The following is a 24,725-nucleotide window of genomic DNA, read 5'->3' on the forward strand; positions in this document are numbered from 1 at the left end:
CTATCTATCTATCTATCTATCTATCTATCTATCTGTCTCTCTGTCTGTCTATCTATCTATCCATCTATCTATCTATCTATCTATCTATCTATCTATCTATCTATCTATCTATCTATCTATCTATCTATCTATCTGTCTGTCTGTCTGTCTGTCTGTCTATCTATCTATCTATCTATCTATCTATCTATCTCTCTATCTATCTATCTATCTATCTATCTATCTATCTATCTATCTATCTATCTATCTATCTGTCTGTCTGTCTGTGTGTCTATCTATCTATCTATCTATCTATCTATCTATCTATCTATCTATCTATCTATCTATCTATCTGTCTGTCTGTGTGTCTATCTATCTATCTACCTGTCTGTCTGTCTGTGTGTCTATCTATCTATCTATCTATCTATCTATCTATCTATCTATCTATCTATCTATCTATCTATCTATCTGTCTGTCTGTCTGTGTGTCTATCTATCTATCTATCTATCTATCTATCTATCTATCTATCTATCTATCTATCTATCTATCTATCTGTCTGTCTGTCTGTCTGTCTATCTATCTATCTATCTATCTATCTATCTATCTATCTATCTATCTATCTATCTATCTATCCATCTATCTATCTATCTGTCTGTCTGTCTGTGTGTCTATCTATCTATCTATCTATCTATCTATCTATCTATCTATCTATCTATCTATCTATCTATCTATCTATCTATCTATCTATCTGTCTGTCTGTCTGTCTGTCTGTCTGTCTGTCTATCTATCTATCTATCTATCTATCTATCTATCTATCTATCTATCTATCTATCTATCTATCTATCTATCAGTCATTGTTTGGTTTCTCATGTCATGGTTATGTTTGTTTTAAATGTTGTATTCGTTCTGTTTTGTGTACGTCTAATGTTATTTTAAAGTTAATTAAAGTTTCCTGATCCTGGATTTGTGTCTAATTCTCTGTCAGCAGGTGATTGAGATTTCCGCAGAGATCAGGGTTCGATCCCCACTTCAGGCAGTGACTCTCAAACGTTGCATAGACTCTCAGCTTCCAAAAAACAAAAATGGTTATTTTCTCAAACACAGGTTTCTATATTCAAAGTAAATGTTGATATCAAACCCATTTCTTGCTCTCTGTGATCCTCCAAGTGTTTGTTCATAATCATCTAAAATCTGAAGGTGTTTATGTTCAATTCTGTGTAAGGTTATCCAACAGAGGGAAAAACGCACGTCTCACACTGAAAGCCAACATGAGTCCCAATTCATTTTATATCAGACTTACGGTGCATTTGTCTTTGCTGATGTCAGATAAGCCGATTTCCATTCCATCGGCACAAGAAACGAGAAGAGGTGAGGACAGATATGAAGTTTACAAGCTATGCTAACTCTTCTCTGTTCTGGCACCTGGGTGGTGGTGGAATGAACACTCAAGCCATGTTTAAACACCTTCCTTGTCTTGTCTGTATGTTGTCTTTTCTTGCTGTATTCCCTCTTCAACTGAGTCCTTCATCCGCGACCTAGTGCTCCAGTATCGATGTGTTCATTGATAGAGACTTCAGAGTCACTCTGGATTAAAACGTCGGCCAAATGCCATAAATATAAATCTCACGAATTATACATCACTACATTTACAGTATTTATTTATACCATGCTGGCATTTCTACCTCTCTGTTTTGTTTTGTTTTTTCATCATTTTAGTGGTCGAGAAAAACCCTTCTGGTGTTGGCCACACCTACTGAGTACAGATACAGTTAGGGGCATTGAGTTAAACATCAAATGCAGATATAGACTTCAGTAGAATAGATATTTCACATTACATTATCTACTCAGTTTCTTCCTTAGCATCTAAAAACTCTTAGCAGAGGATCCAGCCATGACAGATGCTTAAGACGGTGCTAGAAAACTTCTGAGAACCTTTAACGAGTTGGGACAAAATATTAAATATCACTGTTCTTGGCATGCCAGACATAGACGGAGAGTTTTCCCAATTATCAATACAAATGAACTAGAACAGAGTATGAAACTCATCAAGAAAACAAAATGAATCATCTCGATTCTCCGGTACGCACTTCATGCCAATTAAAAATGTGACGTGACCCGTGAGACAGGCGACACAGATCTCAGCCAGCAGAGCGACGCGCAGTTAGAAAGTAAGGTAACTAAAAGACAGAACAATCTAATAATAAGCCCGTCGTCATAGTAACTCACATTTGCCAGTTTCCCTTTGTTTCTGTTGGTGAACTGACTGGTCAGGTGGTACAGGACACTCCGCCCTCGCTCGCGCGCTCGACTGAGATGAGAACGGCTGGACTTCCTGTTCTGACTGCCATCTTCTGAAGTACCAGCAATCAAAACAAATAAGAGTACAATTAGATCCGTGAGACACTTTTTAAGATTGAATTTCTGTTGTTCAGAGTCGTACCCTGCATCTTGGAGCCGTGGTGCGTCTTTCCGTACGAGTCGGTTATGTCTTTGAAGGAGAACAGGAACAGCACCACTTCTCCTTTCTCATTCTTTATAGGCACAATGTCCAGCAGGCACCAGAACGCAGTTCCTGAGGTCCAACAAAAAGATACAAGATAGAATTCATATAAAAAAAAAGAACAATTGCCTCTTACACATTCCCTCATTCAAGTGTTCTATCACAAAGATGTCTTCAGTAAATCAACACTCACTTTCACAGCTCGCAAACGTCTAAAACGTGTCATGTCAGGTTTCTTTTTGGATCTTTATCCTGTACGGAGAATTTTCCCCACTATGTACAAAGCTAAAAAAAGCATTGATTTTTAACCTACGGGAAACATCAGTGTGTTTAAACATAACCACATCACAATTCTTTAAAATTCTATTTTAAAAAAATCCATTTAAAAATGTGAAGAAATATAGCAACACTTTACTGTGTTATGTTTTACATTTATGTTTTATCACCATTTGGATCTTTTATTTTATTTTATTTTATTTTCATCCATCCATTTTCTATACCCGCTTTATTCCTATTTAGGGTCACGGGGATCTGCTGGAGCCTATCCCAGCACACATTGGGCGAAAGACAGGGGTACACCCTGGACAGGTCACCAGTCCATCACAGGGCCAGAAATATAGACAGACTTTATTTTATTTTATTTTATTTTATTTTATTTCATGGCCTCTTATTTTAAACAATTTACACACAAAAAAGTTAAGGCTCAGAACCTCCTGTATTTTGATCCACAGGTGAATGTTTGCTCATCTGATTTTTGTAAAGTTCATGCGTATGCATTTATACATAATTAATATTCAAATGCATTCTAGTACTAAATGTTTGAAATAACATGAAATCGAGTGCAAGGAATTTGTCCATATTTGATCTTGAACAGTTTTATGTACAATTTACACACATACACTGATGATTGCTTGTTGTGTTTTACGATGCAATAACATTTTCCAGTCACATGTTTAATAGGCTACAAACACAGATTTTATTATTATTATTATTATTATTATTATTATTATTATTATTGTTAAGGAAATATGCCTGAACACATCCAGTGATAGTGTCTACAAATTAACCAGCTTGTGTGTAGAAATCTTTAGGCTAAAATAAATATGTAAATAAATAAATAAATAAATTTATACATACTAAAATAAAATAATAAAATAAAATATGCTTACAAAATAAAATTTACATATTTAATCTCCTAAGGAACATAGTGTACAAAATTACTGCTGTTTTTATTTATTTATTTATTTTTATTCGAATGTGAACGTATGTGTTATATTAAACAACCAACACAATAAAAAAAAAAATTTATTTAACTGAGACGTGGTTCAAGAAAATTTAAAACATTAAAGCTCAGTTTTTCTAAAGGTATGAAAGCTGGACGAGTGAAAGAAAGTCTTGTGATAGAAAATTGAAGCATAAATTAGAACTACAAGAAGAGAAATTCTGGCTAAATACAGACACTGGAATTATTTATTACTCAGATCATGCTTTAAAAATAAGTGTATTAATGTAAGTGTAAAGCACTCATGGGTTTAGGTTCACTGCCACTTGAAGGAAAGTTTCCTGGAATGTACCGTACCGTTCTTCCTGTAGTAGCGGACCTCGGCCTGGTATTCTCTCTGGCCTTCCAGAGTTTTCTGCACTTGTTGAGTCACTCTCTCGCTCGTTTCCTCTCCGTGGAGAAAGCGGCACGTACACGTCTTCTTCATGACCTCGGTTCGTGCAAAGCCGGTCAGTTCACAGAAGCCATCGGAACAGTAGACGATAGGATAACCGCGACAGCCTTGTGCGTTCCCCAGCAGGAAGTTGCTGTCTAAATGTGTGACAATCAATGTAACAGGACAAAAAATTAGAAATCAGATCAGATCAGCTGATACAATCACACCTGGGCAGTCTTGAGGTTTGAGTACCATCTGATCAGGATCACCACATATTTTAGCATTTTTTTCTATATTTTATTCTATTTTTTATTGTTTGTTGTTTGCACTGTGGAAGAAGGAAACTAAGAAAAACATTTGCCTATGTTACATCACACGCATATATCATGTATATGACAAATAAATAACCTTGAGCCTTGAATAAACCACAGAAATGCTCGTTTCCTGAGCATCATATCATAAACATTAAAAAAAAAAAAAAGAAAATCTTAAGGTGATATTGTTGGTATGTTTCCAATTATCCCTGATGGCTTTACATTCACAGCACGCTGTCAACACAGGAAGGTGTCAAAAAACGCTTCTTTGGTGTGTTGCTAGAAAAGAAGAAGCACTTTATATTTTGACTGCAGGATTTTGAACTATTTTTATTGGTGTTAAACGGTTTACTTCTGTACCTGTCATCACTATGTATACATGGAAGGATGTTGGAAATGTTTAATTTAGAGTGGAACATAGAGTAGAGTGCTTTATTAATCCCCAAGGGGAAAATCTGTGTCATAACAACTACAACACAAGAGCAAGAGGAAATGCACAATAAACTCACAATATACCACAAATTAGAAAGAATCAATATATATGTACATCATCCCAGTTTTAATAAACTGAGAGTGAGATTGAGGCTGTGCAGCCTCGTTAGCGCAGTAGGTAGCGCGTCAGTCTCATAATCTGAAGGTCGTGAGTTCAATCCTCACACGAGGCACAGTGCCTGGAAGGTGCAACATTATGACCACTGCCAGGTGAAGTGAATAACACTGATGATCTCCTCATCATGGCACCTGTTAGTGGGTGGGATATATTAGGCAGCAAGTCAACATTTTGTCCTCAAAGTTGATGTGTTAGAAGCAGGAAAAATGGGCAAGTGTAAGGATTTGAGTGAGTTTGACAAGGGCCAGATCGTGATGGCTAGAGGACTGGGTCAGAGCGTCTCCAAAACTGCAGGTCTTGTGGGGTGTTCCCGGTCTGCAGTGGTCAGTATCTATCAAAAGTGCTCCAAGGAAGGAACAGTGGTGAACCGACGACAGGGTCATGGATGGCCAAGACTCACTGATGCATGTGGGGAGTGAAGGCTGGACCGTGTGATCCGATCCAACAGACGAGCTACTGTTGCTGAAATTGCTGACGAAGTTAATGCTGGTTCTGATAGAAAGGTGACAGAATACACAGTGCATGACGGGTCAGGGCTGTTTTGGCAGCAAAAGGGGGACCAACACAATATTAGGCAGGCGGTCATAATGTTATGCCTGGTCTGTGTATCAATAAAGCAATGTAAAGTGCAATATATATATATATATATATAGAGAGAGAGAGAGAGAGAGAGAGAGAGAGAGAGACTGGGGGTAAAGCTTTTTAGCAGGTCCTAGACATAAAGGAATATGATTCACAAATATGTTTAAGTAAGACTAAGTAAGCAGCATGTTTCTTATCCTGTCTCAGCGATACAATTCACTCTCTATAGATTTGGGACAAAAACATGTAGCAGCTCAACTTCTATTTCTACTGTTCTGTGTATGAGCTGAGCCATGAATCATTACTCTCGAGAGACGTGTGTTAACTCACAACTCACACAAGCTGCCCACATAGGCTTGTAGGCTTCATTTGCTAAAAAGCATGTTTGGGTCTAAAATAAGACAATATCGAATTTTCATGAATAATAAGACAACACCCTCGTCTGGCCATGTCTCTGTACAGAGCAAAAAAGAAATAAACCGAGAGGTTACAGGTTACACTTCCTCTACAGAATCAAAGTCAAGCTCAGGATCTCTTCTGCATTTGAGCAACGAACCAGCGAGACTATTCTCATAACATAAAGTAGGTTTTAAAATAATCTGGACGAGTCGTTTTTTCCCCCAAAAAAATTGGTGAAAAAAGGTAAAACTACTTCTTTGAGTTTGATCTAAGATCAGGTAGAGAAAGCTCACATATAGGTAGTTATATATGGACTATATGCATATAAGTTTGTGTGTATGATTTAAAGAGAGCACATTAAACTGCTCCTGTTTTGTTGTGTTTATGTTCGGCATTGAGTGTCTTTGTCATGTCTCACTCCGCAGTGGTCATTAATATGAAGCTCAGATGAAAGTAGACACTCAGAGCTTTAAGTATTTGTAGCTTTTCATAATTATTTCTGTATTTATCTAGCTTACTAGGGGCATAGAAAAGGTCCAAAAAAATAATAGTTTTTTCAATGTTCAAAGTAAATGTTGATATCAGACCCATTTCTGCTCGCTGTGATGCCAGAATAATCATCTAAAATCTAAAAAGTTGTTTATCTTCAACTACTAAAATCCTGTGTAAGGTTATCCAACAGAGGGAAAAACACGTGTCTAAAACACACTGAGAGTCCTGACTCAGACTTGCAATGATAAAATCATTTGTTTGTTTATATTGATTGAAAATATCAAATAAGTTGATTTCCGTTTCAGCCGGCAGACTAGAACAGCAGTGTACTGGTAAAATGGGTTAATATACTGACCAGCCGTCCCTGGCGGAAAGACTACAGAGCTGTAGTTTGTGCTCCTGGTTACAGTGAATCTGCTTTTAATGAAACCTAGTCACATGACACGACATGTACGTTACTAAGAAATGACTTCGCTTTTGTGCTGATTATTTATCCACCATCGTATTGCTGATCTTGTGTCCTGCAGCTCTAAGCTTCTTACTCCATTAGACAAAGGAAACAGCAAGAAAAACGCAAACCGTGTGACCATGGCAACTTCACTCTCAGCTTAACCTCTTATACTATTATGTAAGGCTCGTGTGTGTGTGTGTGTGTGTGTGAGAGAGAGAGAGAGAGAGAGATATCACATGTTGACCTGACTGCTCCGAGAGTATTTCACCAGCCTCCAGCTCTTTCTCCTAAATATATCAAATCCATTTAATTCTTCTGGACATCCGTCCCTGTATTAATATTAGTGTATCACTGACCCCCTTTTCTCACAACCTAGCACTCAGTTACGCTCTACTTTAAGTTTCCAGGATACAGGAAAGCGTAGTAGTTTCATCTGTAGGCAGATTTCATTCTCAGCTCCGTTCATTTCATACCAAGAAATATGCGTCCACTCAGATTTAAGCAAAAAGGAAGTGCACTCTTTGGCTTCTATTAAATTGATTTGCATTCGTTAAAATTTTGAAAACATTCATCACCATTATAAACTTTAAAGGTCATTTACAAACTGCCCTAAAAGAACCATGGTTCTTCATGGCTTTTACATGATTCTTGACCCGTCTTGACCCACGACTCCGTACAAGGAGAGATATTGTATCTCACTGGGACTTTCCTGGCTAAATAATAGCGAATAAATTGGCTTTAGCCTCTTTTTCTACTCCTCCGTTCTATGTTCTCATGGGTAAAAGAAACCAGAATATGAAGAGTGTTTTTTTTATAGGTCCTGGAAGAAAGAACAGCTGCCAAATGATCACTTTTGTAATGTATAATAATATCTGTGCTTGGAAATGACATATCTAACTCCTTGAAGGCTGTCTAGCTGCGACCACTGCTACAGGTGCAAATCACAGGTTCCTATTAATACGCTCATTGTAATGTTATTGTTTCTGTAGTAACAAATTACACAGGGAAGATAATCTACATGAAAAAGGGTATATTTGTCAATAATGACGAGAATTTCCATGAGGTGATGGAGTTTTTAGTGTCAGAGAGCGCTTTAAAATGTCTGTCATTTTTCTTAAATTTATAGCTGCTGTAGCATAAGTGATAGATAGACTACTACAGCTCAACCTCCTTCTATCCAGGAGGAGATACCGGTCTGGTCTCCAATAAAACATTGCTGCAGAACACTACTTCAGAGTGCTTCGGTGAATTCACAACACCTCCCTCAGTCCAGAGACTGAGTGACATCTCTAAATGTGTGAATGAGTGTGTGTGTGTGTATGTTTGTGCCCTGTGATGGGTTGGTACCCTGTTCAGGGGGTCTCCTAACTTGTGGATAGACTCCAGGTCTCCTGTGACCCTGTGTTGGGCGATTCAGCGATTGAGAAAATGGATGGATGGATGGATGAATATTTGAAATGAGAAATCTCTTGTATTTAGACTACAGGAAGCGATCTCAGTGACATCACGTAACAAAGCAGGCAGATCTTGGCATGATTTGGTGTCAAAAATGAACAGATTCTCTAGAAAATGCTAGAGACTAGTAACAGCTTCCACGTCTGAAGGTTAGGGTAACCAGGGGTAGGGTAATTTGGGTAATCTGGTGACTAATTCGAAACCACCAAAACTCACCCAAGATCATTAATTACACAATATTTTCCATGAATTGTTCCCTCGCTTTTTTGTTCAGAAATGTTCTTCTGTGTGTACTGAGTACACAAATATATATATTTTTATACACTGGCTGATGCAGTGTTCCTTCACTGTTGCATTATTCAGGTTATGTTAAACCGATGATTGGTGGGCGATGTTAAAAAAGCGGCTTGGTTGTGTAATATACAGTGATGGTGAATGTTATTCTCCCTGTAGGGAATACAGCATCAGGCTATCGTGTCCTACAGCCATCATCCCTGTATTTATCTGAGTTCCACGCCATTGTTCCCGGTGCTCAGGTCTGAGTAGGCGTGAGAAGATGACAGGCAGCTGTTTTTATTGTATCTGTGCACAATAACTCCTTCTGGAGTTTCTCAGACATGGTGGAACAGGCACCTTGAGGCTCATCATTGTTCTCCAACAGGCCAAGATTAAATGGGACAGAAAAAACAATCAAGGACCTTCTTCTTCTTCTTCTTCTTCTTCTTCTCGCATTATCATCTCCTTCAACCTTTCCTTGGTGCTGTGATGAAAAGAAAATGCATTAGTGCAAACTTTTGATGTCTACATTTAAGCAAACAGGATCAAGGATCCCACATCCGGGTTCTCACCGAATCCATTAAAAACGGCTCGCTTCATCTCGAGGTGTGTGACCTTACATCTCTTAGATTACGCTTCATTACCGCATGACATTTCCGGACCTGCGCTGCCCAGATCCGTCCAACCCTTTCCAATATTTACAGCTCAAATAACTTCTGTCATTTTCTGTTACGGAGGAAAAAGTCACATGAAGAAAAAAAAAAATCACATATACTATTCTTAAAGAACAAAAAAAAAAGAAAAAAAAACAGAAACGTGGGTTGGTTGAAATCCTGTTCCGCCGCTTTCTATTTCGAACCCTAGCCGTATCGCTGTATCCTGGTAACCTCGGCGATGGAAACAAGAACACAGCCATATGTTTCCTTCTTCATATTACCATAGCAACTGGACACTAGAAGTGTCTTCATATCATGATAAGTAATGATATTCAGTGAGACAGGTGGTGGAGTGACACTGGAGCCATTGACTGTTCTCATACTGTCGTCCTCAGCGCTACTGACACGCGGCTAACACATGCTGTCCGGCAAATTAAAAGAAAACAGATTTATGCTAGTTTAAAGGAAGCATAGAACACACACACACACACACACACTCCTACATCTGTCTGTCTGTGTCTATCTATCTATCTATCTATCTATCTATCTATCTATCTATCTATCTATCTATCTATCTATCTATCTATCTATCTATCTATCTATCTATCTATCTATCTGTCTGTGTGTCTATCTATCTATCTATCTATCTATCTATCTATCTATCTATCTATCTATCTATCTATCTATCTGTCTGTGTGTCTATCTATCTATCTATCTATCTATCTATCTATCTATCTATCTATCTATCTATCTATCTATCTATCTATCTATCTATCTATCTGTCTGTGTGTCTATCTATCTATCTATCTATCTATCTATCTATCTATCTATCTATCTGTCTGTGTGTCTATCTATCTATCTATCTATCTATCTATCTATCTATCTATCTATCTATCTATCTATCTATCTGTTTGTCTGTCTGTCTGTCTGTCTGTCTGTCTGTCTATCTATCTATCTATCTATCTATCTATCTATCTATCTATCTATCTATCTATCTATCTATCTATCTGTCTCTCTGTCTGTCTATCTATCTATCTATCTATCTATCTATCTATCTATCTATCTATCTATCTATCTGTCTGTCTGTCTGTCTGTCTGTCTGTCTGTCTGTCTGCCTGTCTATCTGTCTATTTATTTATTTTTTACTGACCTCTGTATCTCCTCTGACCTTTTGCTGTATCTTTGATTAACTGTATTATTCCATGTTTACAACTGGACTGGTGCTTATGTGTACGTTCTCCACTTGTATCACCGCCTACACACACACACAAACACACACACACACACACACACACACTCCTACAGGTTTTGTTAGTCATTCAACCTCACGTGCGTCTCTCTCATTATATCCATCGCACCTCTGTGCTGTGTTTTAATGACTCACACTCGGTTATCTAATAAATAACACACAGGTCTGTGGGACAAAAACAGTCCAATGAGTCTACAAACTCCAAATCCTGTCTTCACTTCATAACCGCCTACACTGCTAGAAAAAAACATCATGACAACACAAATTTGCCGAATCTAATCTAAACAAAACACACACATGAATGGAGAACAGTCGACTTTTATTATTATGATTATAATTATTTTTTCTGCATTTATTCATAATTTATTTGCACCCTGCACTGTTTCTTCTGTTCCCTCACTGATCTGCGCTTTGCAAAAAGAACTATATGTTCAAAATATGTTTTCTAATCAGCTTAATAATTCAGATATTTCTAAAATAATTGACTCTATGAGGAGCTGAGTGAGGACGAGGCTGTGATATGTGACTAGATATATTTCAGTTAAAATAAAAGGCAGAAGGAGACGAATCTCATATCTATCTCATATCTATCTATCTATCTATCTATCTATCTATCTATCTATCTATCTATCTATCTATCTATCTATCTATCTGTCTGTCTGTCTGTCTGTCTGTCTGTCTGTCTGTCTGTCTATCTATCTATCTATCTATCTTTGCCCTGTGTGTGTAGAGTGTATATGTTCTCCCCCAGGCTTCAGGGGTTTCCTCCAGGTTAAGACACATATTGTAGACTGATTGCCGTCTCCAGATTGCCTGTAGTGTGTGAGTGTGTGTGAAAGGGTGTGTGATTGGGCCCTGTGATAGGTGGCAACATCTCCTGCCTTGTGTCTCCAGGTTCAGCGTGACCCTGTGTAGGTTCAGCACTACAGAAAGTGGATGGATTGGCAGCAGTAACTGTGACTCACTCTAAGGCGATGCAGCCCAATTCGTAGGTTAAAAATATCCTCAATGAACCCAAAAGCCAACGTGTTCATTCACCGGAGTCATTGGTCACTGGAGATTTTGATATATTTTTTTTTTACATTTTGTTTGACAGACACACACACACACAGACACACAGACACACACACAGAAAAAAGCCTTGAACGCAAGGACCTTGAGCTACAGCTGTACACCATGGTGTGTAAACTATTGTACAAGTCAGACTGATCGTTTTCCTGTGAATAAAAAAAGGCGAATATAAAGCCAGCTGAAATTTCTGTATCAATTTGCTTCTTAAAAAGAAAAATACTGAATAAACCTCCAGATTCTTTGCTGTTCTCGGTCCAAGATGTTCCTGAGTCATAGGAATGTCAGAGGAATGTCTAGGACAAGACGAAGACAAGAAGTCCGGAAAACTGGAAAGTAATGAAATTTTCTGGTTTGATGTGTTTATTCTCACATTTCGTGACAGAATGGTTGGAAAAGCTCGAGCCTATCAATAGAAGAATATTTTTTTTCAGTGAGTTTTTGTAAAAAGAATGAACAAACAAAGAAAAATATCCCCACAGAAACAAATCACATCAAACTGGGACTGAGGCTCTTAAGCTGTTCCTCCTGTAATCCAGGTCTCGGTGTTTTTCTAACAATCTGAAATGTTTCGCATTCAAAAGCCTTCCGCTGTAGCATTTTTTCCTACTTTCTAAGCAAAAAAACAGTATCTTCCACACGATGTTCGAGCGGAAAATCTGACTATAACGAACACTGACTGAGGTTTGGATGAGTTTTTCAGCCTGAAGGCTTCTCGCAACTGAGGTGTGTTTTTTTCTAGTCACAGGTTAGCTCATTATAAACTCCCAGACCTGCAGAGGGAGATGGACACGGCGCAGGAGTTTGGACATCCAGACCTGGTCAGAAGGTGTTGATTTATTTTCTATTCAAGCAGCTCTGACAGCAGGTCCAGCTGCAGAATATCACAGGTTTATATTATTGCCCTTGTTATTGTTTCTATAGTAACAGGAGAAAGAGAGGAGAAATAAGAAGCTGGAGAGGGAACTGCTATTTATAGAGTCGAATGTATACTATGAATATAATGTCAATGAAGTGAAGTCGGTTTAATAAATGAAATCTTGGTCGGCTTGTAAAATTGCCGTGGTCTAAGAGGAATAAAACACTGCTGTTATTGGGAAATAATTGGCTTCAGCATGGCCTGGATATTTGTGTCCTTATCACCGAGGAATATTCCCCGGTTTTGTTTTCCTAACATAATGAATTATGATTATATAAAGCCTTATTTAAATAAGACTTTTACAATAACAGGAAGAAATAATCCTGGTTCAAGTGGTTAAGGCTCTGGGTTGTTGAGGGGAGGATTGGGGTTCAAGCCCCAGCACCACCAAGCTCCACTGTTGGGCAAATGAGCAAGACCCTTAACCCTCCCTGCTCCAGGGGCACTCTATCATAGCTGCCCTTGCTCTCTGACCCCAGGAGCTGGAATATGCGAAGAAAAGAATTCCACTGTGCTGTAATGTATGTGTGGCGATAATAAAGGCTTCCTGCCCTCAGTTCAATGCCTGAATTATTACTTTCTGAAATATGAGTTAAGACATGACCTAATGAAGAGCTTACATTAACTATGACATGAGTCTTATGAATTCATGTGTGAATAACATCCACCTTAAGTACTTCTTTAGTACCTGTTTGTTAGTTAATGTATTAATTGAGCAAATGAGGGTTTAGGGCCTTGCCCAAGGTCCCAGCAGTGGCAACTTGATGGACCTGGGACTCAAACTCACAACCTTCCGGTCAGTAACGACCACCTTAACTACTAAGCTACCACATCCCTTCCACATTATTTTCATCATTAACATAGATCTTCCTTTTTAAACCTAGAAAGAAGCACTAATAATAAACACCAATCATTTAATCTCAACCCGTTTTTTGCTTCACTCTCCATCCATTTTTCTTCAAATCGCATTATACAGAGGTACCTCAGTGTTCGACCTTAATTCGTTCCAAAAGTCTGGTTGAATACCGATTTGGACGGAATTTTTCCCCATAGGAAATAATGCAAAACGAATTAATCTGTTTCAACTCGATGGTTGATCTCACAACTTTGGCAACACTGATGCCTGATTTACCCTGGCTGCTGAAATTATACCACAAAAGATAGCGTGGGGTTATAACACAAGAACTCGAGGTCCGAGGTACCACTGTAGTATTAGCCCCTGCTCTGGGTGGGGCTCAGCTTCTTTACTCACAAGTGTGAAATACATCCAGTATTCACTTAACAGACATTATTATCTATTAACATTTAAAAGCAGTTTTCTAAATGAATACATTGCATACACTTAATTATGTAAGAATCCATCCAGAGCCATCCAGGGATGTTTGTACATGCAGCTGTACTGCATATGGCTAATTATATACATGATTTAAAATAATGCTTTAAGAGTGATTAATTCATATTTTTTCTCACAGAGCATATGTTGAGTAGTTTATACCTATGTGTTCATTAATACCTTAACCATTCCAGGTAGCTTAGTGGTTATGGTGTTGGACTACTCATCAGAAGGTTGTGAGTTAAAATCCCAAGTCCCAAGGCCACCTCCAGGCTGTGCCCCTGAGCAAGGCCATTAAACCTTAATTCTTCAGTTGTATGAAATGTTGCTCTGGATAAGGGTGTCTGCCGAATGCTGTAAATGTAGTTAGAGTGAGCTCTTCATTAGTTTGGTAGCCTTTCATTAGCAGTGGAGTAGCTTAGTGGTCAAGATGTTGGAGGGTTGTGAGTTCAACTCCCAGGGCCACTAAGCTATCATTGCTGGGACCCTGAGCAAGGTCCTTAACCCTCAATTGCTCAGTTGTATGAAAATGGAATAAAATGTAAGTTGCTCTGGATAAACTCCAGAAATGTGAATGTAGTTTGTGATTAGTACATGCCTTAAGTCCTCATTAGGTCATATTTAAAATAAGCATTAATTCAATTGTATTACTGCAGGATTATTCGTGTTAATGATATTATCAAGTTTTACTATTATTTATAATCAGATAATCCATGTTGCACATTTGTTACTAAAATTACTGGAGAATGCAAGATAGGAAATTACAGCATTTAATAAATCATATTATCACTACTTCTCTGTAATAAATAAAAACGCCAAGGTCTTCTTTCATAGTTGTGTACATTATAAAAAAAGGATGTTAAGCCTATTTCTAGCTATTATTCTGATCCTGGATTCAAATTCCATTTGCAAATAATTGTTATGTCAAACATTTATTTTCAGAAAGTAGGAACATTATCTTCTAGTAGAAGAAGATCATTTCAGGCATGAAATTAGTACAAATAGGATTCATAATCATTTATTTATTTATTTGTTTGTTTGTTTGTTTGTTTGTTTGTTTGTTTACTTAATGATTTTGTTTTATTTATTTTATTTTATTTATTTTAATTTTATTTATTTATTTATTTAAATCTATATTTCCTGTAGAGAAATAGAACATTAATGTGCCTGTATTCAAAATTATTCCTGTATTCTTCTCAGAAAGATCTCTACTTGTGGATAGACCATGTCAGTGTATGTTGATTCCCTGGGGGGGGGGGAGACTAACCAACACAGGGACCAGCAGTGACCAGTCACCCTAAAGTACCTACTCAACCTTTTCACAGCAACATTTCCACCATGTTAAAGCCCGTAATTGACGTTATCTTAATACCCCCGATGACGCTCGAATGGTCGACGAGCTTCCGCAAGCGGTGATTTTATTTCTGTGAGTCAGACAGTGTTTGTATCAAACCCACTGACCCACATGAGTCACAAATCTGTCTGCTGTGTATCAGGTCAGACGAAGGTGCTGGTAGGAAAAGTCTAGTCAGGAAGACGTTCCCTGTGGACCGGAGTCGAGAGACTGTAGAAGAGAGACCTGGCTGAAGCGATCAGTTCTACTGCATGATTCTGGATGCTGGTTTCTTTCTTCAAATCAAAAATGCAAATTCCACACTACACACCCTACACACACACACTACACACACTTACAAGCACCCACACACAGCCACTCATCCAAGCATGACTAAAATACAAACCCTCGAGTCGTGACTGGAACACAATGTACATTTCTACAGTACTATATTCACATGTTAATGGCGTACGGATAGCAAACTCATCCAAATGATGATGAAAACTCTATATATTGCAGTGAGACCGAAATACTACACACTACACCGACGACCACACACTGATAGATGCTGCAGTCAGAAGGTCAGTTTTATCTTTATTCAGGACAAACTGCATTTTATTCACAGCAGAGGTTCAGTGTGCATTATAGTTGTAAGCGAATATGAATAACTTGAGTTACGAATAGAAATACAGATGTGAATAGGAAGGGTCTGAAAGGCTGGGGCCAAAGGATGTCAATGTCCCTGAGATCCAGCAGTTGCATGACTTATAGTGGAACCTTGGAATGCCTCCTCCTATGAATTTTCTTCTTAAGAATTAAAATCTTGCAAGAAGTTTGCATCGGCATAGAAAGCATTTTCAGCATACAAACGAACTGAACTGAACGGTGGCTAAGTTGCACATACATCTGGGAGCTGTTTAAAACTTGCTTGCATCAGTGGAAAGGCAAGCGAAGCTAACCGAAGGCAGTTTACGAATTTTACGGATTTTTTTTCAGTCAGAGAAAGCTGTTTCCAAAGAGTCAACCCACGATACCAACGTTGCCTTCAGAATGTCTTCAAAAGCTAGGTGATTTCTTGGGGGTTTTTTTTGTTTGACAGATTGGTGGCGGTCTATCCATTCGATCTGTTCTAGTTTTAGCCCAAGCTTGGTGGCACGACTTCCTGTAAGGACCCGTTACACAGAATGCTTGGCTTGGGTCAGTTCTTTGTAAGCAGCCATATGGTTTACATACGCTTCGTATTGCTAATATTAGTAAGATTTGTGGGTGGCTGGAACGGATTATCTGCATTTACATCATTTCTTACGGGAAAATTCGTTTCGCAATACAAATTTCTGCCTCCAGAATGAATGAAATTCCTGTGCCAAGGTTCCACTGTACCTTCGTGTGATGGCGAATGTCTGGTCAGATACAGACAAAGAAACGGACTTTAAATAAACATGCAGTGCTGCGTGATGCAGTCACACTATTTGCATATTCATCCTTAGTAACTGCCTGGTCCGAGACACATTTATACTTTAAATTAGTTTACTAGCTTGAATATATTATCAGAAATAGACTCATCTTGCTATGTCAAATGTCTAAGGATCGATAATTATAATGATCATAGTTAATATTTATATTTATATTTTTCATTCACTGACCAGTTCATTCAATATTTTTGTTAAAATCCTTGAATTAAAGCTGAAAGTCTACAATGACTGCTTAATTTCCATCAGATTTATTGTGGCAAAAATGATATCCATCTCTATCCATTTAATCCTTTCTATCCTTTACTTTATCAGTTCACTTAATTTAACCTTTAGTTATTTATTTAGCTACAATGATCATTATTTCTTACATGGTCATTGTCGAAATCTCCAGTATATAGAAACCCGAGCTCTATTCTAGATGTGAATATGTGCTTGAGGTATTTTGATCTTTAACACAGTTTCTTTCTGCCACTAGCTGTTTGGACGTTACTGCCTCTACTTCATGGTGGAGGTCAGGAGCAGAAAAACACCCACGCTGGACAGGTTATGAGAATTTCAACAGAGAAACTCTTCCCCCTGCAGCATCTGTGTATTTAGAGGAGTAAACTTTATGCATGAGAATCCAGCAGCTACTTTATTTAACAAGGAGGTTTTGATGGTCAGAGTAACTGGATTTGTTATTACAGTTAAAGACAGAAATAAGTAAAGGAGTTCATGAGGTAAAGGATTTGTGAATCTCTGAAGCAGGGGAAATAAAATGTTGATATTTCTGTCAAAAAATGTCAGCTTCATTTTGTAATCTTCGGTTTATTTATAAAGCTACAGGAGGGGTTTCTTACTGATAAAAAAAAAAGAAATGTACTTTTTACTGTGTTAGAATTTTTTTTATTATTGGAAAAAAAATTATAATTTAATTTTATAATGTTAAAAGTTTTGTGTTTTTTTTTTCCAGTATCATATACTACTATAAACTTGGCTTTTTATTTCTAAAAACAAAAAGTAAAATAATTATGATCTACCTCATTTTTTTTCTATAACTTTTTCTATAACTGCAACGGTTTATTAAATATCATTAAGCAAACCTTGCATCTGAAAGCTACAGTAGATTTTTCTGTTCTGAAATGTTTTATTTTATGGGTTTCCAAAGGTGCTTGAAAGATTAAAAGGTGCTTGATAGATTTTTTATTACGCATCTAAACTACTTTAGAGAATTCTCCTACTCAGTTGAAGTGCCATTAGCTTAGAAAAGGCCTAATTGGGGTGAGCTTTATGAAGTGCCAAGACTTAATTGCTTTAACAACTCCCGTGGCTCATTAGAAGACATGGTATGGGTTTGTATACTGTTGCTAACTTGCATACAACTCTTTTACAGTGCTAATGAGCTCCCACCTTGTTCATCCCGAGACAAAGTGACATCAGATGAAGAAAGAAAAAGAAAAGGAAAGGTACTTTTCTTGAAACAGTAACAACCGTGCGTTCCTGCTAAAGCATATTAGCCGATAAGGCGCTCGTTTGTTTATCATCGACTTCTCGAAACAGCATCTGTTTTATATTCCACATCCAAAACTTTCAGCACAGAAAATGGAATATTTAATAATTTAATAATGTTTTGCTGCAGAGAACCACGCTCAAAACCACTCTGCATTCATTAAAAGATGATCATAAATCACAAGATGGGGGAATTTTATTTAGGCAGGAGCAGGAGAGTAGGTTTCATCAGTCACTTTTTGGATTCAGAATTTTATTGGGTCTGTTTTCCCAACAGAGTAACAAGTTTCTAGGTAACATGACAAGTGAGTTTTTTTTTGTTAAGTCTTATTGAGAGAGAGAGAGAGAGAGAGAGAGAGAGAGAATGAGTAAGAGGGAAAGCATGAGAGTGAGAGAGTAAGAGGGAGAGGGAGAGGGAGAGAGGGAGATAGAAAGAGAGAGAGAGAGAGAGAGAGAGAGAGAGAGAATGAATGAGTAAGAGGGGGAGGATGAGAGTGAGAGAGTAAGAGGGAGAGAGAGAGAGAGAGAGAGAGAGAGAGAGAGAGAGAGAGAGAATGAATGAGTAAGAGGGGGAGGATGAGAGTGAGAGAGTAAGAGGGAGAGAGAGAGAGAGAGAGAGAGAGAGAGTGAGTGAGAGTGAGAGAGAGAGAGAGAGAGAGGAGAGAAGAGAGTGAGTGAGAGTAAGAGAGAGTGTGAGAGAAAGATTAAGAGAGAGAGAGAGAGACAATGTGTGTGTGTGAGAGAGAGAGAGAGAGAGAGAGAGAGAGAGAGAGAGAAAGTAAGAGAGAGGGAGAGAGTAAGAGTGGGAAAGAGAGAGAGAGAGAGAGAGAGAGAGAGAGAGAGAGAGAGATGCGGCTGAGAGAAAAAACTTCATAGCCCAAAAGTATGTGGACAACAAACAGTGGGCTTTGTGTTTATTCAGCTACAAGATAAGGCACTGATATCAGGTCAGGAGTTCTGGGGTTCAGTCTGTGTTCCAGTTCATCCCAAAGGTGTTCAGTGGGGTTGAGTCAGAGTCAGGGCTCAGTACAGGACATTGCAGTTCTTCCAATCCAACATTCACAAATCAGCCATGTCTTCACGCACCAAATGTAGGGCTCATAGGTGGGTATTGACATCCTTTTAGCATAGATTTGAAATGTGTGCTCTTTTTGGCAAACAACAAGCTTTTCTGCTGTCTTATGCAACAATGTGAAATACACTATATTGCCAAAGGTTTTGGGACACCCCTCCAAATTGAATTCAGGTGGTGTTTGTCAGGAGTTGGACTCGGCCCCTTAGTCCCAGTGAAAGGAACTCTTAATGCTTCAGTATACCAAGATATTTTGGACAATTTCATGCTCCCAGCTTTGTGGGAACAGTTTGGGGATGAACCCCTTCCTGTTCCAACATGACTGCACACCAGTGCACAAAGCAAGGTCCATAAAGACATGGATGAGTGAGTTTGGTGTGGAGGAACTTCACAGAGTCCTGACCTCAACCTGATAGAACACCTTTAGGATGAATTAGAGCGAAGACTATGAGCCAGACCTTCTCGTTTAACATCAGTGCCTGACCTCACAAATATGCTTTAAGAGGAATGGTCAAAAATTCCCACAAATAAACATTCCCACTCCTAAACAAATTCCCCCCACAAATTCCCATTCCTAAACATTGTGGAAAGCTTTCTCAAGAGTGGTAGCTGTTATATCTGTAAAAAGCGTGGCCAAATCCATATTACATTCATGTATTTGTAAAGGTAGACGTCTCAAAACTTTTAGCAATATAGTGTATACCTTAGTCAAGTTTATCTGCTTAAAACAATGGCATTTATTTACAGTACAGTTAGAACTGAGAGTTCAATTAGATAAATCCAATTAGATAAGTAGAAGATCCTGTGTGCTGCTCAGTATCTTGTCCTGGTCGTGAGACTGAAAGCTCAGATTCGAGATACACGACACTCGCAGCACATCTATACAAACTCAACATTCGCTTAGTGAACTAGCTAAATATAGATAAACAGTGAGGAGTTTTACACTGAACCAGTGAACCATGTTTGTGTCTAACAAGCTACTACTGTGGAGTAAGACCCCACTCAGGGGCAGGATTTATACTTCAGGGGGCATTTGATCACAAAAACACAAGATTTATACAAACATTGAATAAAAAATTCAAAAGAATGAAATATCTTCTAAACTTTTTAGGGGAAAATTGTTACCTAGATTCAGGTTCATGCTTGAGAAAACACTTAAACACAGTTAATTGTCCATGAATTTAATTGGACTGTCCACACATCTCATATAGTATATTATTCAAGTCATACTAGCAATTTAATTATTATTTATTTTATTTGTTTTTATTATTTTTGCTGTTTATTTATTTATTTATTTATTTATTTATTTATTTATTCATTCATTTATTTGTATATTAATTTGTATATTTATTTATTTATTTATTTATTTATTTATTTATTTAAGAGCTACTTAATCAAGTAAGTATGAAGTGTGAGGGTTTTTTACTGATAAAAAAGAACTGTCCTTTTTACTGCTATGAAAACTTTTTTATTTAAAAAAATATACATATATAATTTAATTTTATAATTTTATAAGTTTTAGGTTTTTTCTGTAACAATCTGTATTTTTTCTTTTCTTATTAATGAAGAAAAGGAAAAAAAATAGATGAAAATGTAAATAGATGTTCAGATGTTAAACAATAACAGGAAGTTGTTTTGTGGATATTCCACTATACTAATAAAAACCGATAACAAAAAAATTGGATTTTTAAATCTAAAAATAGGCAAATAATTATGATCTACCTCATAAGACATGATCGTTTTCTTTCTATAACTGCAACTGTTTCATTTCTTATACTTCAGATCATTAAGCAGACCATGCAACTGGAACGTAAACAAGATTTTTCTGTTCTGAAATGTTTCATATGTTTATCTATCATCTAATTAATCCGACTAGAAAAGCCATTCTTCCCCTCAGCCTGATGGATCTCCAGCCGATGTGGAGTGCAGCAGGAGGCGTGATTTGGAAGATCGTGCTGTTTTTACAGCATCCGCATGAACGGCACAAAAAACTGCAGGTTTAAACAGATGTTTCTTGAAGGTCTATAAAGAGAAGTTGTTTCGTTTTCTGCTTGTTGTTCATGTCTTATCAGGTTCTTATATGGTTCTTTGTTAGAAGGATTGCATCTATGAATTTCCATGGCATGTTTCCATTGAACAAAAGGTTTTATAGAGTGGAAAAATTTCTTTTGAGAACATTGTTTTTAAGAACCAGTTACTGAAATGTTCTCTAGGGAACTAAAAATGGTTCTGCTGTGGCTTTGCTGAGGGAAAAAAAAACCCTTTTAGTTCTTCAGGGCAACTTTATTTTTAAGATAAGTGCCAGCGTGAGTTGCAGGGTTTTATTGCTTACGCCAATAAAGGACAAGATGAAAATGGAGTTCTAGGATTTCTTTTGGCTAAAAGAGTGAAAAAAGTGAGAGTCTGGTGCACAGGTTAACAGCGCTGGCTTTACATGGTCACTTTGTTCATTGTAATAATTATAACATTGATGTGAGGTTGGATTGGAGAGCCACTTATTATACAGCTATTGAAGATCCTCTTCCAAGCTCCTGTTATCGCTCGCATTCGAGGACGTATGTCTCTGTTCCATTAGAGCTCAGAGAGGAGAAATGTGCAAAAGAGACCTGCTTGAAATGCAAAATTCATGAGCTTGAGAGCTTTAAAGCGACGACGCTTTGGGATTGGACTCATTGTAAAATTTGCTTGGACAGATAGAGAATAAAAGATGGTGTGGTGGGTAAATGTGTTGCTTCTCACAGGATTTGCCCTTTGTGTTGTTGCAGAATTAAAATGAAAGAAGATCCTTAAAATAGTGGTGGAGATTCTGTCCAAAGTGCCATGTCCATAAGCAAAAAAAAAACAAAAAAACAAAATTATATATTGTAATAATAAAAATAATAAATAATAAAAATAATTATAAATATATATATATATATATATATATATATATATATATATATATATATATATATATATATATATATATATATATATATAATAAAATATAATATATAAAAATTTTAGACAGGTTGATTTGCTCATGAGGGTAAATTAGTAAATAATTAGACAATTATTTATTTATTTTATTTAATATTTAGATAGGCACATGTTAAACATATAACACACAATAAGTACTTAATGATAAAGAACAAATTTTCTGCTGACACAAAAATCCCTGAAATTAAATTCTCTCTATCTAAATAACTGAATTTTAGCTACATTGATCTAATGTAACTATATTTCTATATTATAACTATACTCATTATTTCTTCTTCTTCTTCTTCTTCTTATTATTATTATTATTATTATTATTATTATTATTAATTTGGTCTAAGAACAGTTTCCATACAGAAAACATAAAGATGTAATTAATCTGTAGGAAATGAAGGATATTTATTTGGGTTTATTGTTCTGATTCTGATACTGAAAATGCTTCTGCAAGTTGATTGGAGTATAAAAGCAGTTCTATTTTTTTTCCTTTTTAAGAAATAGCACTTTTTTGTTATCCTTTAAAATGATTTGTGTAATCATTACGGGTTTCTTTGGATATTTATGTGTTCCTAAATGGAATTCACTTACAAAAGGTGCTCAGTGTAGAACCTTCATATATTTTCTAAGAAGAACAAACTAGCTAGCTTTTAGTAAGGCTCTTAAGATTAAAAAACAACAACAACAACAACAACAACAACAACAACTCCTGTGACAGCAGACAGATTTACATTTCTCACATAGATTAATTTTTTTAGTGACTGATACTTAAAGCTGCTTCTCTCTTTGTTTCCTTCCTCAGTTTTCACCCCGAACAATAACACTAAAGCCATTTTTAATTCACTTTCCTAATAAGTGGCTACAGGTCAGAGGTCAGACTGAATATACGCAAAAGGTTCAGTGTGGTACTCACGGGTGCCATCGAAGTGCTTGGCGATGGTGTCCAGGAAAGTATTCTGGGGGGCGAGGAGCCCCTTCATTACAGGCATGACTGCTATCCACTCTCTGGAAATCACTCCATCCCAACAAAGAACAGGTGAAGGAGAAGAGTTATGGAGAAAACAAGTGGAGAGATGGATAGAAGAGAGAAAAGGATGATCCTTCCTTCAAGGTGTCCGGACAGATGAACTGCGTTGGATGAGCGCACTTCATCCGGTTGATTCAGTTTGTTCTTTGAAGATGCTCGCTTTGATTATTTTTACTCAATCATGTGCCATGACTGTCGTCCACGTATCTGTGTGGATATGCAGCTATCGCCTCAGTCCATCAAAAGTCCACATTTCCTGTTGAAATGCAACAAAAACCATCTTCACTCTTTTACATCTTTTACTCTTTTCTCCCAGATACGGACCTCGCACCGCATACCACACTCCGCCGCTCCGTCTGCGAAAGCTCTTCTCGTCTGTTTCTTTCTTTCTCTTCTGCCCACAAGTTAGAGATTTCTCCTCATTTCCTTCAGTCAGCTTGATTTTAAAGCGTCTTTCAGTTCTCCTGCAGCAGGTGTCCAATCAGCATCCCTCCAATGTTCAGCATCTCATTTCACACTGGTACCTTTTCTAGCACTCTCTCTCTTTCTCTCTCCCTCTCTCTCTCTCTCACTCGCCTCCCCCTCACTTGTTCTCTCACATACTCGCGCTATCACATTCTCTTACTCTCCGTCTCTGTCTCTCCGCCACCCAGTCCACAGGCTCGGTGTTTATTTCTCTTTTATTCCCTCATCTGTCTTCTAGGATTGGATTTCACTTGCAGGAAATGATCTTATTTCTTTATAAATCGCTGCACTAATCCACTTCACATAGCACACTGACTTAGAAGAGGAATAAAAGAAGCAGAAAGACACACCACTATTCTGGCTAAAAATGTAACAAACTCATTCCACTGCCAATATGTGCGGTCAGATTTCTCTGATCTTTTGACTCGGACCGTGGAGAACAGCTGAGATCCACACAGCACTGCTGAATTCTCCTCTCTGGTATAACAGCAGCTCTGACAGTAGTGCCGGCCATAATTCAAATCACGGCTTATATTAATGCGCTGGTATTGTTCCTATAGTAACCGCTCATTCACAGGGTCTTCCACGGTGAGAGCTCCACATCATCCGAGCCTGAAGATTAATAATCAACAGATAATAAAAAAAAAGAATTGTGAAGATGTATTATCATTGATTTGGGAGATAGAAAGTAAAGCTGGTGAGGGAAAGGCTGGTGAGCTTTACTGTTTGGTCAAAAGTATGTGGACACATGACCATGGTTAAATATATGTGCTTGTTGAACATGCAAGGTCCAAAGGTATGGCCTTAACATGGAGATGATCTATTATTTTGGACTAGATTTTTGGATTTGTGTTCATTCAGCCACAAGAGCGTTAGTGAGGTCAGGATGAGGAGAACTGGCATGTAGTTGGGATTTTAATTTGTTCTAGAGATGTTCAGAGGGGTTAAGGACAGGACTTT

General features: G+C 37.5%; 1 protein-coding gene and 1 non-coding gene across 3 annotated transcripts in view; one reads left to right on the forward strand and one right to left on the reverse strand.

The window, feature by feature from the left end:
* kcnh4a (potassium voltage-gated channel, subfamily H (eag-related), member 4a) overlaps positions 1-24,118 on the reverse strand; it is a 60,433-nt gene extending 36,315 nt beyond the window's left edge. The window contains exons 1-4 of one of the 2 annotated variants that reach the window (XM_058404806.1): positions 23,187-24,118; positions 4,056-4,289; positions 2,417-2,548; positions 2,203-2,324 (exon numbers count right to left, since the gene is read on the reverse strand). In XM_058404806.1, coding sequence (XP_058260789.1) covers positions 2,203-2,324; positions 2,417-2,548; positions 4,056-4,289; positions 23,187-23,262 — 564 coding nt within the window. In that variant the 5' untranslated portion in view covers positions 23,263-24,118. Of the gene's footprint in view, positions 1-2,202; positions 2,328-2,416; positions 2,549-4,055; positions 4,290-23,186 lie in introns of both variants that reach the window. The other variant, XM_058404797.1, reaches the window with a different exon arrangement.
* On the forward strand, positions 5,041-5,113 carry trnam-cau (transfer RNA methionine (anticodon CAU)). Its single transcript has one exon. It is a non-coding gene; the product is annotated as a tRNA-Met (tRNA).
* Positions 24,119-24,725: the final 607 nt, after the last annotated feature.

Source organism: Hemibagrus wyckioides, linkage group LG02, assembly GCF_019097595.1.
Source record: "Hemibagrus wyckioides isolate EC202008001 linkage group LG02, SWU_Hwy_1.0, whole genome shotgun sequence".
Lineage (NCBI taxonomy): Eukaryota > Metazoa > Chordata > Actinopteri > Siluriformes > Bagridae > Hemibagrus > Hemibagrus wyckioides.